This window comes from Tasmannia lanceolata, unplaced genomic scaffold (genome assembly GCF_043159265.1).
Source record: "Tasmannia lanceolata isolate RefF3 unplaced genomic scaffold, GAP_Taslan_0.1 ptg000005l, whole genome shotgun sequence".
Classification (NCBI taxonomy): Eukaryota; Viridiplantae; Streptophyta; class Magnoliopsida; order Canellales; family Winteraceae; genus Tasmannia; species Tasmannia lanceolata.
Genome location: NW_027518682.1, coordinates 15,996,213 through 16,010,383, shown reverse-complemented (window position 1 = coordinate 16,010,383; position 14,171 = coordinate 15,996,213). Strand labels below are relative to the sequence as shown.

General features: G+C 39.8%; 2 protein-coding genes across 3 annotated transcripts; one reads left to right on the top strand and one right to left on the bottom strand.

The window, feature by feature from the left end:
* The first annotated feature begins 4,289 nt into the window (after positions 1–4,289).
* LOC143877693 (17.8 kDa class I heat shock protein-like) lies at positions 4,290–5,149 on the top strand. Its single transcript, XM_077379887.1, has one exon. The coding sequence runs from the start codon at positions 4,486–4,488 to the stop codon at positions 4,960–4,962; it is 477 nt and encodes a 158-aa protein (XP_077236002.1). The 5' UTR covers positions 4,290–4,485; the 3' UTR covers positions 4,963–5,149.
* A 288-nt stretch (positions 5,150–5,437) lies between these two features.
* LOC143877692 (vacuolar fusion protein CCZ1 homolog B-like) lies at positions 5,438–13,671 on the bottom strand. Of its 2 annotated transcripts, XM_077379885.1 has the most exons (11): positions 13,509–13,671; positions 12,408–12,607; positions 11,715–11,808; positions 10,424–10,607; positions 10,105–10,214; positions 8,989–9,087; positions 8,345–8,809; positions 7,262–7,417; positions 6,163–6,392; positions 5,903–5,987; positions 5,438–5,811 (listed from the first exon to the last, which is right to left on the bottom strand). In XM_077379885.1, the coding sequence occupies exons 2-10, from the start codon at positions 12,590–12,592 to the stop codon at positions 5,939–5,941; spliced, it is 1,572 nt and encodes a 523-aa protein (XP_077236000.1). In that variant the 5' UTR covers positions 12,593–12,607; positions 13,509–13,671; the 3' UTR covers positions 5,438–5,811; positions 5,903–5,938. The 2 variants fall into 2 exon arrangements, with proteins under 2 accessions (XP_077236000.1, XP_077236001.1); XM_077379886.1 differs by lacking the exon at positions 5,903–5,987 and having other exon boundaries at positions 13,509–13,670.
* Between the last annotated feature and the right edge of the window lie 500 nt (positions 13,672–14,171).

Here is a 14,171-nt window from a genome sequence, read left to right as displayed (position 1 = left end):
TCTTTATTTTGTTAGGTTATTTGAAGTATTTTCTCCATCATTTCTTAACTGGTATGTCTCCGTGGCGTATACTCTAACTCAGCTCAACTCAACTCAACTAAGCCTTTGTCCCAAACTAGTTTGGGTCGGCTGATGAATCCTTTAGAAAATTTTCATGAAAAAAAATGAAAGAATCTATCCAGCTCAAATTGACTAAGTCTAATCCTAACACTAGTTAGGTTCGTCTACCTGGATCATTTTCTTCTATTCTCTCTATTGGAAAGTTACCTTATTTCCCACCCGGATGGGTTCCTTGGGTCAGAAGGCTAAGACAAAAATGGCAAGTGTTTTTTCTTATGTCTTTGAAAACCAGAGGCAAGAGGCAAAACGGAGAGTGCCTTTTTTTTGTTTTTGGGGAAAACCTAAATACCACTCTCTTGGAAGGACAACAAGAGAGGACTAGCGAGAGAATTGGGGTGTGACGGCTACCCTAAGGGAGAGAGAGAAAACGAGATAGAAGAAGAAGGAAGAAAAGGGTTTTTTCTCAGGTTCCTCTTGGGTTTTCTTTCGGGTTTTCTCGGGTCTCTTTGTGTACGATCTTGGGTTTGAGAAGCAAGGAAAGGGTTGCGAGGTTGTGGGCTTGTGATTAATCCATTGTAATCCTTGTATTTTGTTTTTCTCAGAGTGGAAGATCATGTTTCTTGCCCGTGGAGTAGGCTTGGCCGAACCACGTAAAATCTTGGTGTTTATCTTGTTGCTTGTTTGTTTATTTTACTTTTTCATATAATTTGTGCACGATCGGATCGGATTGCCCGACGGATTTTCTCAACACTCTCCTATCCAAGGTCATGTTCTTTGCTATGTTCATAGCCATCGAGTCTTTTCTAACTGTTTCTACCGAAGTTGTTTTCGGTCTGCCCCCTACGTCTTTTTACTCCATCAACTTGGCACGAATCACTTCTTCTCTCTCCGTGGCATGTATTGCTGATATTTTTTTAGGTGGTGTCTTCTGCTATGGTTAGAATGACTAATTTTTGCATATTTGCATCATTGTGGTGTGGATTGAACATGGAGCTTGCATGCATTTACAAGAAACCAATCAAGGCTGCTACCCTCTAATCATAATTTTCATTCTAACTTGAGTAGTCAACTAACTATAAGCCTTTGTTAAGATAGATATACTGAAGTACTCAAGCAACCGTACTCAACCAACCTCAAGAGAGAGAGAGAGAGAGATTGTTCAAATATCTAAATATGGAAAATAATATATTCACTCCCTTTTCTTTCATGAGCCACCCTTTTTAAGTGTAATAAGTAGGGTTGCACATGGTTCGGTCCGGTTCGGTTTATGGAGGTTTTTTTAACCGAATCATTCCCATCGGTTTGGAGAAAATCCAAACCGTAACCGAATCGATAGGGGTATAACCGAACCAAACCAAACCGATTTTGACTGGTTCGGTTCACTGTTTATCCCTCAAATGAGGCTTTTATGTTGCAATAAAAATTATGGGTTGATACCTTTAGGGCGACTACAATGATAGAATTACCCCTAGACTACCCAAAATGGCAAAAATGCCCTCTAATAAGAAGACAAAAGAAAGGAGGTGCAATTTTGAGTTAAGGAAGGACGGCCAAAAAATGGGTGTCTACAGGGGGTGGCCAAAATCGGGTTTCTACAGTTTCTTATTGGTTCGGTTCGGTTCGGCTTGGTTCATTTTCGGATTAAAACTTAAAAAACCGTCAACTAGACCGATGGGATCGGTTCGGTAAAAGTCTTAACCGTGACTGAACCAATGCCTAGAAAAACCAAACCGAACCAAACCAAACCAAACCAAAAGGTCCAGTTCGGTTCGGTTTATTGGTTTGGCCGGTTTTTTGTGCAGCTCTGGTAAAAAGAGTAGTCATGACTCATAAGTATAATACTGGGGTGACGCAAGGAAGAAAAGGGATCGAATATATCAATTCAGTTGCTTACCCACGGAGGGATTCATGTTAAAAGATTGGAGAGTTTGTGACCATTTCAAAAAGATTGGAGAGTTTGTGAGCATTGGTAGCGTGTGAGAGAAGTTTGTGAGTATTGGTAGCATTGGTAAGCTTCTCTCTAGAGTTGGGCGTATTGAACTGGTGAAATCCGTCTTGAACTCATTTCAAATTTACTGGTCGGCTTCCTTTCACATTCCAAAAGCAACCCTCAACGATATAGAAAAGATATTCAGAAATTTTATTTGGTGTGGTTGCAATCCACAAAAGAAATACCATCCTCTGCCATGGAGTGACATTTGCACTCCTAAAGTAGAAGGTGGAGCTGGCTTGAGATCCCTCTCAGATATAAACAGAGCATTCCAAATCAAGCAGGTATGGAATATAACCCAGAACAGAAACACTCCCTGGAATCACTGGTTCAATGCAAAATATATTAGAAATCGAAATTTTTGGCTTATCAAGATGCCCCGCAACCCATCTTGGGCTGTCTGGAGTATCATAAAAGCTCGTGAAGATGCTAGGCCCCATTTCTGCTATGCTGTGGGTGATGGTGCTAGCATAAACTTATGGTTTCAACCTTGGGTCCCGTCTGGTGTCATTATTTCTCAACCTTCCATGGGCCCCATCCTCAATGTTATTCCAAGCAATTTCTCTGTTAAGGATGTTATTGAGTCTGGAAAATAGGACTCCATTCAATCAGAATCATACCTCAGAGAGCTGAAACAAATCACTTTTGATGCTATTTTCTCTCAGACCTCCTCTGATCGTCCAATTTGGAAACCAACAAATGATGGTTTCTTCACTGTAAAATCAGTTTGGAATACCATCAGATCCCAAAAAGCCAAAGTCGATTGGTCTTCTTCTATATGGTTCCCTGGTAACATACCGCGTCATAGTTTCATCGCTTGGCAAGCAATTAAAAACAAATTATGCACAAGAGATCGCCTTCCCTTCCTAAATGGCCAAGACGATCTTAGATGTCCTCTTTGTCACGCCGAACCTGAAACCAGAGATCACTTGTTCTTCTCTTGCTCCTACTCCGCCTGGATTTGGAGATTGGTGCTTTGGAGAATCTCCAAGAGAAAAAAAAAACATAAGAAAAGTTTAGGCGAAGAAGAATTATGGCTTCGATCCTCCTTCCTAGGTAAAGGACAAGCTGCAATCTCTGTTAGAATCCTCTTTGCTTCCTCTATCTATCACATTTGGTGTGAGAGGAACGCTAAAGTCCATAATGAAAAATGTTCCCACAAGCAGGATCTCCTCAAGCGAATTCTCTCGACCTCTCGCTCAAAAATAATGTTCCTTAGGCTTTCAGACGCACCCACCGAGGCCAGCTCCAAAATTGCTGCAAACTTGTCACTCCCAATTTTCCAGCAACCCAAAACCTCAAAATTTTGTCCATGGATCCCCCCCGATCTCAGCCACCATAAACTTAATACTGATGCATCCCTCATGGACAACTCTGGATCTGTTGGGGGCCTTATTAGAGACCATCTTAGCTGTCCCATTGGCCTGTTCTCGGAAATCGTCCTCCCTGAAGCTATTCATCACCTGGAGATCGAAGCCATCCTTCACGGTCTAAATCTAGCAGAGAATCTCAACATCCGCAGCTTATGGATTGAATCTGACTCAATCCATGCCGTCAAAGTGATCGAAGGCACCCAAGCTTGCCCTTGGAGGAAATTCCAAACTCTTGCCATGATCCACAGTAAGCTCAGAAATCTAAACTCTTGGAAAATTTCCCATATTTGGAGAGAAGGAAATGCAGCAGCAGACATCCTTTCTAAACAGGATTATTTTTGTAAGGGTGATAATCTCCCCCCTAATTTTCTGTCCCCCTCCCTTGTAGAGGTCTTGTCCTCAGACTCTTTGAGGTCCCTCTATGAAAGATTGTAATATGCTTTTTTCTTAATATATCTGGTAGGGGTCTGCCAAAGTCCTAACCCGAGCTTGCCCATAAATAAATAAAAAGAAGTTTGCGGTAATTTTGTCATTTTAAAAAATCTTAATGTAAAAAAGTAAGGGGGATGATAAATTCGCACCCCCTGTAGGATGGTTCGCACCCTAAGGATAAAGTATGATTTGCACCCATTTATGGTTCGCACCCCTTGGTTAAAGTACGATTCGCACCCTCTTGAGGTTAAAGTATGGGGCAGACTTTAACGCTTATTAACGTCACAGTGGTGCCAATTATCCTACATAGGTGCGAATTTATCATCCCCCTAAATTAACGGCAGTGTTTTTGCCTTTAGGGTGGGATGACAAATGACAAATGACAAATGACTGAGCATCCCCTTTCTCTCGAAACATCGTAGCGGGGAACAAAAGAAGAACCCAGAGCGTTCCTGAAATTACAAAAATCACATTTTTCTGGAAACATCCCGAGCTTTCCTGAAATTACGAAAATTGCCCTTCCATTGCCCATAAATACACCCTCTCCCGACCTTTTCTCAACCAATTCAGTCGATCGCTTCTTCTGATTTTCGAAAACAAATTTCGTCCTTTTATTGTAGCAAAGCAAAGATGTCGATCGTTCCCAGCTTCTTTGGCCGACGAACAAACGTCTTCGATCCCTTCTCCCTCGACATTTGGGACCCTTTCCACGGATTTCCCTTCAACACAACAACTCCTCCTCATTCGGAATTCGCAAAAGAAACCTCGGCATTCGCCAATACACAGATCGATTGGAAGGAGACCCCGGAAGCCCACGTCTTTAAAGCTGATCTTCCTGGCCTCAACAAGGAAGAGGTGAAGGTAGAGGTGGAAGAGGGAAGAGTCCTTCAGATAAGCGGAGAGAGGAACAAGGAGAAGGAAGAGAAGAACGACATGTGGCACCGCGTCGAGAGGAGCAGTGGCAAGTTCCTGAGGCGATTCCGGTTGCCGGAGAATGCAAAGGTGGAGCAGGTGAAGGCTAGTATGGAGAATGGGGTGCTCACTGTTACTGTGCCCAAAGAGGAAGTTAAGGAGGCTGATGTCAAAGCCATTGAAATCTCTGGTTGAAAATTGAAGGCAAAATTTCCCCATGTCTTGTGTTTTTTGTTATTGGGGTGCTGTACTGTTGTGGGGAAAATGTATGGAGTCTAAAGCAGGGCAAATAAGCTGTAATGGTTTCTTATTATATGTGTAAGGGTTGTTGTATGTAGTTTCATAAGTTTCAGGGTAATCTAAATAAATTTTGGTAGCCTCATCTTTCTTCTTATTACTGATTCTATTTCGGTCAAGACCGAAACCGAAATCCACTATATCCAAAACGTTACAGGATTTCACCGAAATTTTGGTAATTTACATTTCCCAGAAAGCGATTTATGACTCCCCTAATTTTATTACCAGACTACCAGTATATCACTATATTGGAATTTTATTTTCCAGGGAACATTATTTTCACGGAAAACATCGTTTTCCATAATTTGCTTTTCCCTAGATCCAAACACCTCTTACAGTCCAAGTAACTAATTTCTAGATCAACTACCATTCATTGTTTTAAGGAGAATGCTGAAAGCGTTTGTTTATTGAAACATTTCACCCTACTGCTCATAATTCCTCAATGAATTATTTACAGATAAAACAAACCCACCACGGAAATACAGTCTTCTCTTTCCAAACTCAGAAGGTTTCTACAGAAATCAGCATATCTTCTTTCCATACATTTGTAGCTGAAATTCATCAGTTTAAAACTCTTAACCAACTGTAAGAGATTTTGTGACAAGAATTTACAGAAGAGTAAATGAGATTTCATCCTCTCATTGCCGATGACCAACCCATATCCGAGAGAAGGTCCGCGCGCCTTTGAGAAACCGGGCCTTTCTGAAACCCGAAAACTAATCCAATGAAAACCCTCCATTGCAGTACCTGCATTCATAGTTCCAACCACAAAAAATGAAATCATTCTCTTCAGAAAGAAAACCCCAGTTGCTCTGGAATCAGAGAAATGCAGCTCAACCTTTGAAAACGGCCGAGAGAGCTGCACTCTGGTGTTTCAGATCTTCAAAAGACGTTTATGTTGGCTCTTCCACCTCAGTAAAAAGCTATGATGGAGGGCAAGTTGCATTAGATTTATAGGTATCAACCATTTCTTCACAGAACTTTCCAACATAGTAACAGAATTCCTTTGAGGTTGTACTAATTTGGGTTGGGAGTCTGGTTTGTGCAATGGAGAAGAACAAGTAACAAAGGATAAGATCATATCAGAAGCGTGCATACCTGTTACTGAACTTCTCAATAGCATCTGAGGCGTAAAGAAGTGTGTCATTGGCTTTTTCTAAAACCATGTAAAGTTCTTTCCCTCTGCTAAGCCGAGCAATAATCCAGGCATTGTTTTTTGCTCTTATGCACACTTCCAAATCTTTTTCATGATCAGGGTCATCTCTTTTTGCTCTACCCTTCTCTAAATCAACTTCTTGCCGTAGCTTATTAAGGGCTAGTAGGGAGTCCTGCACATCATTGAAAGGAATAAAATCTATTAGAGCTCCATACGAACAAGGTTGCATTGATCTATACGGGATAATGAAGAATTTATCAAGGTTACGAGCCACAATGCAGGATAACTACAGAGTAGACGCAGTTTTATCTTAAATTCCAGGCAATGCAACCCATATTCCAAGTGTATAGTGCCTTCAAAGGAAAACAATTCCAAAATGAGCTCCCTTCTGAAAATAAATATGGAAGTTAAACTGGCTAAATTACCCCTGTTTAAGGGATAAATTTTCTAATAGATGCCATTGCTCTAAGGCCGTCACCGGTGGCCTTATTCAATACGGCTACCAGAAAGCCGATCCAACAAAACGAGTTTCCATTTTCCTAGCAGCTCACGCCTTCAAATAACATACATATTATTAGTGGGAAAAAACCTCAAATTACAATGGCTGTTAGGCTCATTCCTAACAGCCACCTTTTCAGGGCCCTGTGTGACGTGGGCAGGGATTGGATCCATTGATCCAACCGGCGACCACAACTCCAGCTCATTTCCATTGACCCCACCTCGATCGATGATCCTAGCTCCTCGATCCATCAAGTCTTGTTTTAAAGTTCTGCCAAGGAAAGCTAAACCATTGATTTTTGCAGTTCTTCATCTTATGGATGGGGTGTCCATTACACGTGGGACTAGGACCATGTGGGTTGCATCCTGATGGTCTATAGGATCAACAATCTAGGTTACATGATTTGAAGTCGCCAGCTGACTTACTGGATTAATTCCCCTTTTGGGGCCCCCTTGTGAGACCCAAAAATTTATCATTAGGATTGATCCTGACCGCCTAGTCTAGATCCTATTAGAGGAACTATATATTATCAAGGTACTGACCTTTGTTAGAGTTGTAACTTTTCCGGGAGGGGAAGCCCTTGATATACTTCGGTCATTGTCGAACAGTAAGTAGCGATACCCACTGACATGATAGGCATTTTCACCACCCCATCCTCTTGCTAGTTTCTCTTCAACTTTCAAGATCTTCATCGATGCCTGGTAGATCAAAAAGTTTAATATGAATTTCAACTATGTCCAGCAAAGAGATTGCAGAATTCACTTCTGGAAAACGAGTATCAATATGAACTACCAAAAGAAACATCAATCATTAAAAAAGGGCGGCCCAGTGCACGAGGCTCCCGCCATTGTGGGTTTGGCAAGGGCTAGATGTACGCAGCCTTACCCCTGCTTTGCAGAGAGGCTGTTTCCGTGACTCGAACCCGTGACCACCACCAGGTCACAATGGAGCAACCTTACCGTTGCACCAAGGCTCGCCATCTAAAAGAAACATCAATTATTAAAAACCAAAATTAAAATTATTTACGAAGTTAAATGAGTATCAATGCAGTAGAAGGAAAAGTGTTCAAGGAATATTGGTAGTGGTACTGCTTACAGTAGATAAACCTTTTGACTTTTGGGTTATATTCCCAGAAAAGTACATGAGGTTCTAAAACGATTTATGCACATATTTACATACATAGTACGGAGATATATAACAAACCACTCAACAAGCTTATATAAAGCAAAAAACTCGCAATTCTAAATTCAGGTAATAGTCACCCTGTTGACCAAAGAAGCCACACATGTTTGTTGTACAATTGTTAAAGATCCAATTAACTTCAGGAAAAAAGGAAAAAAGAAAGAAAACCAGCTACATTTCCAGCTTAATAATCCCAACTTGAAAATCATAAGTTCTAGATTGCCGGTCTTATAAGTGCTCTGAGAATTGAGAAAAAAGAAAAGAATATTATAATTCCCAATGCAAAGGAGAATCTTAGTTTTGAAAATTAATTATATCTAATGATATCCATATTTTATTAATATGGTGAAAGTTAACAGGAAATATATAAACAGAAGGAAATAGAATTTTGATAGCAGCAACAACCAACATGAGAAGTAATAATCAGAGATTAGGATACAAACATTTTCAAGAAGTTGCTGCTTCACCAAAGATATCCCTTGCTCCCCATTAATCAATGAGCTGACAGGAATGAGGATGATGATGGTTAGACTCTTGTGCTGATAAACACAAAGATACATTCGTTCCTCTGTCTGTCGGAGCCAGACTGTAGGGGTTGTAGACATCAAACTACCAACTTGTGGACCGCAGATGTCAGTCACAACAAAACCATCCTTTCCTTTAGACCATCTGTCTCGTTGTAATGGCCTTGGAACGTGATATCCCTCGCCTTGTCTGTCGGGGGATGTATCACGTGGCGTGTACTGAAATTCTTCTGAAGCAGATCCAGTGTTTACTAGGGTTGAGTTTGTTGCAATTTGGGAGGTAGTGGTTCCCCTCCGCAAATAGGACCAAGAATTTGCACCAGGAGATAAAGTACGTGGAGTCAACCTTAGAACGGCATATGTGAATAGGTTTGCTGTGTCATCCTGCCATGCAGATCACAAGGGTGTGAGATTTCCTAAAAATGAAACCAAGCAATTAGTGCTTGGCACTTTGGCAGACTACACAGATTGTTTTATTTTCTACATTTAAACCTTGGCGCTTCTATGGATAATCTGACATGCAAAATTCAGAAGCAACAGAGATATTGAGGATACAAACGTACTGGAGAAAGTGTCGTGGACACCAGCAGATCCTGAAATAAGACAAGTGAATGGCATCCGGTGTTTCCAGCACTTGATGATTCTATAACTCTAACGAGCGACTGCCATAAAAGTATATAATTTGTTAATATATCAAACAAAACTATATAATAAATTTTGCAGACATGTGTAAAGAAGTGCGCAGTTATCCAAAAGGGATTTGCTAGCGTCCATCGCAGAAGGCATTTCGCAGATGGTTTGTTGCATGTCAGAGCAGCCACCTCATGAATGGAGACAAAATCTGCTGAAAAGTTAGCCTCGGTGGCTGCTCTGACATGCAACAGACCATCCGCGAAATGCTTTCTGCGATGGACACTAGCAAATCCCTATCAAAAAACAAACCCATGCGATGGCATGCCAGCACACTTTCCTAGACATTATGACCTATTCGCAACTAAACAGAATGATGTTTCCTACAAGTTGGGAACCCACAATGTATGCCTTAAACAGAATGAAGAATCATTACACACTGCGCAAAAAAATAAGAAAGATTTCCTTCTAATAAATTTTGCAGACATGTGTAAAGAAGTGCGCAGTTATCAAAAAACAAACCCATGCGATGGCACCCCACCCACTAGACAATAACCTATGCAGAACCGATCAGTGATCATGATCAATAATGGAGGAGCATTGGGACGCAACATAGAATGTATCACGGTATTACTCAAAGAACACAGGGATATTCTCTTAAAATTCCCAACTTCATCTCATTGGTAAAGCGTAAGATGAAGCATGCACATCCAAACACAGAGAACCCAATAATATGGCTTCCCTCCAATGAGATTCTAGTCTTGTAAGAACTGTTAAGTTTTTAATAGAATGTGATATAAATCTCTCAGATAAGCTCCACATGGTCCCAGCAATCATACAAATAAATTTGCGTGAATAACAGTTTGAGGATCAAACTGAAAAAACCCGTTTAGGATTGAAGACCACAAGCAGTATTAACCAGTACGAACTATTCAATTTTCATGCATTAAAAGATTTTTATTGACACAATATTCGATATCTTATTATACATTAATACCACTACAAATATACTATTATTTAATAATAGCTAAATTGTTCTTCAACTTCACCTGAACTTCAATTGCTGCTTCTCGTCCTACAGTCAGCATCTGAACAGTTCCACGCTCCCTTAAACAGTCCCGGAAGGATGGCAACTGGAGTTTCTTCCCAACTAGAAAGTCTGCTCAAAATTATAAAGTTATATTTACAATAAATCCAAATTCTACAGTTGACTGCCCCAGTATTGCAATCCAACAGAGGTAGAGTTTTGACATTGCCAACAGAGGAAGGGCCATATGGTGAGCTCAGGTCATTCATTTCAAAAATAGATGATAGAAAGATAAATTAGTTGCTATTCAGATCAATCCATATGAGACAAAGTTGTCCTACCTGTTAAGTAATCCATGACAAAGGAATGCAAATGATTACGAGCAAGCCCACCACCCGGTTGTTTCTCAAGTAAAGCTCGCACAGATCCGTGAAACATCATGAAAAGGGAATGTACTTCCTTCAAAACTCCCCGTAATGCAGCACTTCGCCAAACAGCTTCTGACACTTTGTTCTTCTCCACCACCTTCAACAACAGTAAAGTATATTATCATAAGTGGCGCATTAAAGTGACGAAATATTCACACTTACGAATCAAGAAATTCAATGATTGATGAACATAAGCTTAATTTTTGGGATCATTTTTATCCAGCATATGTTTGCAACGGTAATACAGCGAAATAAAGGACAAAGCAAGCAAGCACCAATGTCATGATTTGGTCCTCTAAAATGGAAAATGACACAAAAATAGGTAGAATAATGAAACCACAAGTACATGAGACACATATAAAACCGTTCAAAACAGACACACACACACACACAATGTAAAATCGTGTGTGTAGGCACATACTATCCACACACACCGGTACATGTGTAGGCACCTTCTCATTCTGGCTGTGCTTTTTTAGTATCTAAGGTCAGCCCATCTCTTGTTGTTTGGCGAGTTGTCTGTGAAGAGCATGACTTAAAGCTTAAAATTCTATCAGGATGGATTTATGTTTGGACGTAAGTGAGAGATAGCCTCCAATTTTGAGAAAACATAGGAAAACTTAGCCAGACAAATCAATTTTGTGTTCTATAATTATATCATCTAAATCTGATAGCCTCCATACCCACTTAATGACAGCATGATGTATTCTCATGGGTAAACCTATCATAATTGTTTGGGGAAGTGAAACATAGTATATCGTTAGAAGATATCAAGCTGCAACGTTCAGGAGCTAAATTTGTTGAACACTTCTCAATTATGATTATATGGGATTCAACTACATATGCAGGCAGCATTTCAAGCATTGAACTGAAAAGTAACACATCAATAGAGAAAGAAGTTGAAAAGGCAGATAAGTTTCAAAACTAATAATTTACATGTGACTATACTCGACACGAATGAAATATGACACAGGAACCAAAACACAGATTTTATTTTTTGACAATATTTTGAATGGTGAACATCTTATTAAAGAAAAAGAAAAGAAACACCTCAACTCGTCAAGGACCGCCAAAAAAGAAAGCAAAAGTATACAACATTCCCAGAAGGGGGAAATGATCAAACATTGCCAAATCAACATCAGTGGCATTTGTACATGAAAAACCTTATCATCAGGACAAATTGTAAAGAAACAGAGGCACACACCATCACCATCCATATATCCAACTCTGCCTGATAGAACACATGAGAGTGTCTTTCAGCTTCTATGACCTCACAAGCAGCGTCCGGAGAGAAAATTCTGCATAAAAGTGATATCAAGGCTCAAAAATAATCTGCAAGTAGCAGAAACTATGATAAATCTAGGGTGCTAATAGTTAATACAGAGTCAAAATCAGCAAGAAAATGTTCTTCAAAACCAATCCAATAAAATGACAACCCACTCGCTCACTGTTAACTTGTCATGTCTACTAGTTACTTCAGTCTCAGCAATTCAAGACATGATTTAGAGGTTTTTTTTATCAAGGCGTGGATGAATGAAAAACTTCCTAGAAGAGCATGGAAATAATGAGCAACGAATCATTTGAAAAGATAGACATAAATGCTAGAGACGGGGATTACTTGAAGGTGTGTGGGAATATCAAGCTAAATAAATGCATAAAAATGGATGACCATGACAAATAACCAGGTCTGCATTAAAAAAAAAACACATATGAATTTGCAATAAGTGAAGCACTTGACCTAAAAAAATTACAATACACTGTAAAAAAAGCTAAGGTCGGGTGACACTTGATTTGCTTCCTCTTATTTGAAAAAATATATATATTTTCAAAAAATAGGAACATTGTTTTCTGTGGAATATCTCTGATGATTACCAACCACCAGACCAATTCTACTCACCTTGTAAATGTAATAAGTCCTTCGCTGAGTCCTATTACAGAATGTTGCATTGAAAACGGGCAATCCGCAGGAAAGAAAAATAAAATCTTGTCAAGCTCTTGCCCTTCATGCTGTCCCCTTCTCAAGTCGAAAATACAAAGCTGAACCCCTTCACTACTGGTGGCAGGCGATGACAAGCCCATCATCCAATCTTTTGTTGCCTGTACTTGAACAGGGGAAAACCAAAAGGAAAAGCAAAAGTATAAGCTAAATAGAGAAAAAAGGTGAATAGTTTGTATGCCATTTACAAGTGAGGAAAAAAAAAAAAAAAAAAAAACTCTGAAATAAGTATGATCGGCATTATCTTAAGTAGCACCATAAGTAGTTTTAACTCAGATAGAGCAACATGTTGTGTCTATCAAGATTTCATGCAAACAAGCTATCCAACTACTCCAGAATTGCATTCATTATAACATTGGACATCTCTCTTCCAACTGCCTGCAGACCTCCATTTCACTTTTATGATCTCCTAGACATGCGATTAACTTTATCAACTGGCATCAGGTTAGCCTTTAAACAATGAGAAATTCCAATAATTCATGAACTGGTCGAACCCTAACACACTAGCAGTTAAGAGGTCTCTCATTGGCAGTGAAGTTTTTTTATGATTTTCCTTCTTGTTATGAGACCCCAAAAAAAAAAACACTTTCGGACATATTATGAGTTGCAATTTCTTGATTTCTTGCCTCCTACGCAAATTGGATTCCCAAAATACAGTGTTTAATTACAAATTGTGAAACCTACAATAGTGAGAGCAATCCTGATGGATCTCTGCACGAGAGGCAAAGGACGGAAAATTGAAACCCTAATTCGCATGAGCTCTGTTGATCCGCCACGTCTAATGGAAATTCAAAATACAAAATCGGAAAACTCGAGATGAATTTAAACGGAAAGGAAATTAGGAACAAAATGCATTGCAGAAACCCTAAGTTAGTGAATGAAAATCAAGGATGTAAAGAAAAGAAGAAAGAAAATTAGGGCACGGAATAGAATCCGATGAAAATTGAAGCATCGCAAAATTCTCAAGAGAATGCAATGAGATAAGTGAGTTTTGGGACTTACTTGAATGGGATCTCACGTTTCAGATATCTCATGCAGAAGCAAATCGAGATTAATTCGATCAATAAAAAAGCTTACGAATATCCAAGTTGAGAGAGAGATAGAGAGAGAGAGTTTTTTTTAAAAAGGCTGGAACTCAGTGCAGTAGCTTTCTAGTCGTGCGAATGTATAGATTTCATACAAACCAACCGTTCAAGTCTGTAACAAGACCACTACCTAACCTTCTCTACCCAAAGGAACATCCAGGGGGACCCACCGTGTATGGGCCATATTACATGAATATCACGATGATGGGAGGATCCTAACCCTCAATTGGTGAGGTTTTTAGATTGTGGCCCATACGTGCGGCTGCAATGTATTATCTGCTTTTGGAGCAGCCAAAAGGGGGGTCTGGTCATAATTGGGTCCAACATCGTACTAATATGTGTCAAACGGGAAGACGGTAGAAAACTTTATTGAAATAGAGAGAGAGAGAGAGAAGATCTGAACCAGTCAAATAGCTAGACAAGTTGCTGCATTTCTTTTGGCCGTTTTTCATTGGGGTGACCCTTCAAATCAATTGTACTGATTAACCTACATAAAGTGGAGTCATTCATCATTTTTCGCCGGGGATCTGCACTCCTGACATGCGACAGAGCATATGCGAAATGCCTTTTGGGATGGATT

Bases quoted from the DNA above. Each gene is read 5' to 3' on its own strand.
- LOC143877693 (XM_077379887.1), top strand. From the start codon at position 4,486: ATGTCGATCGTTCCCAGCTTCTTTGGCCGACGAACAAACGTCTTCGAT.
- LOC143877692 (XM_077379885.1), bottom strand. From the start codon at position 12,592: ATGATGGGCTTGTCATCGCCTGCCACCAGTAGTGAAGGGGTTCAGCTT. The intron at 10,215-10,423 runs GTAGGACAACTT...AATTTTGAGCAG, and splicing joins TGTCATGGATTACTTAACAG to ACTTTCTAGTTGGGAAGAAA. The intron at 7,418-8,344 runs GTTTGTATCCTA...TTGATCTACCAG, and splicing joins AGCAGCAACTTCTTGAAAAT to GCATCGATGAAGATCTTGAA.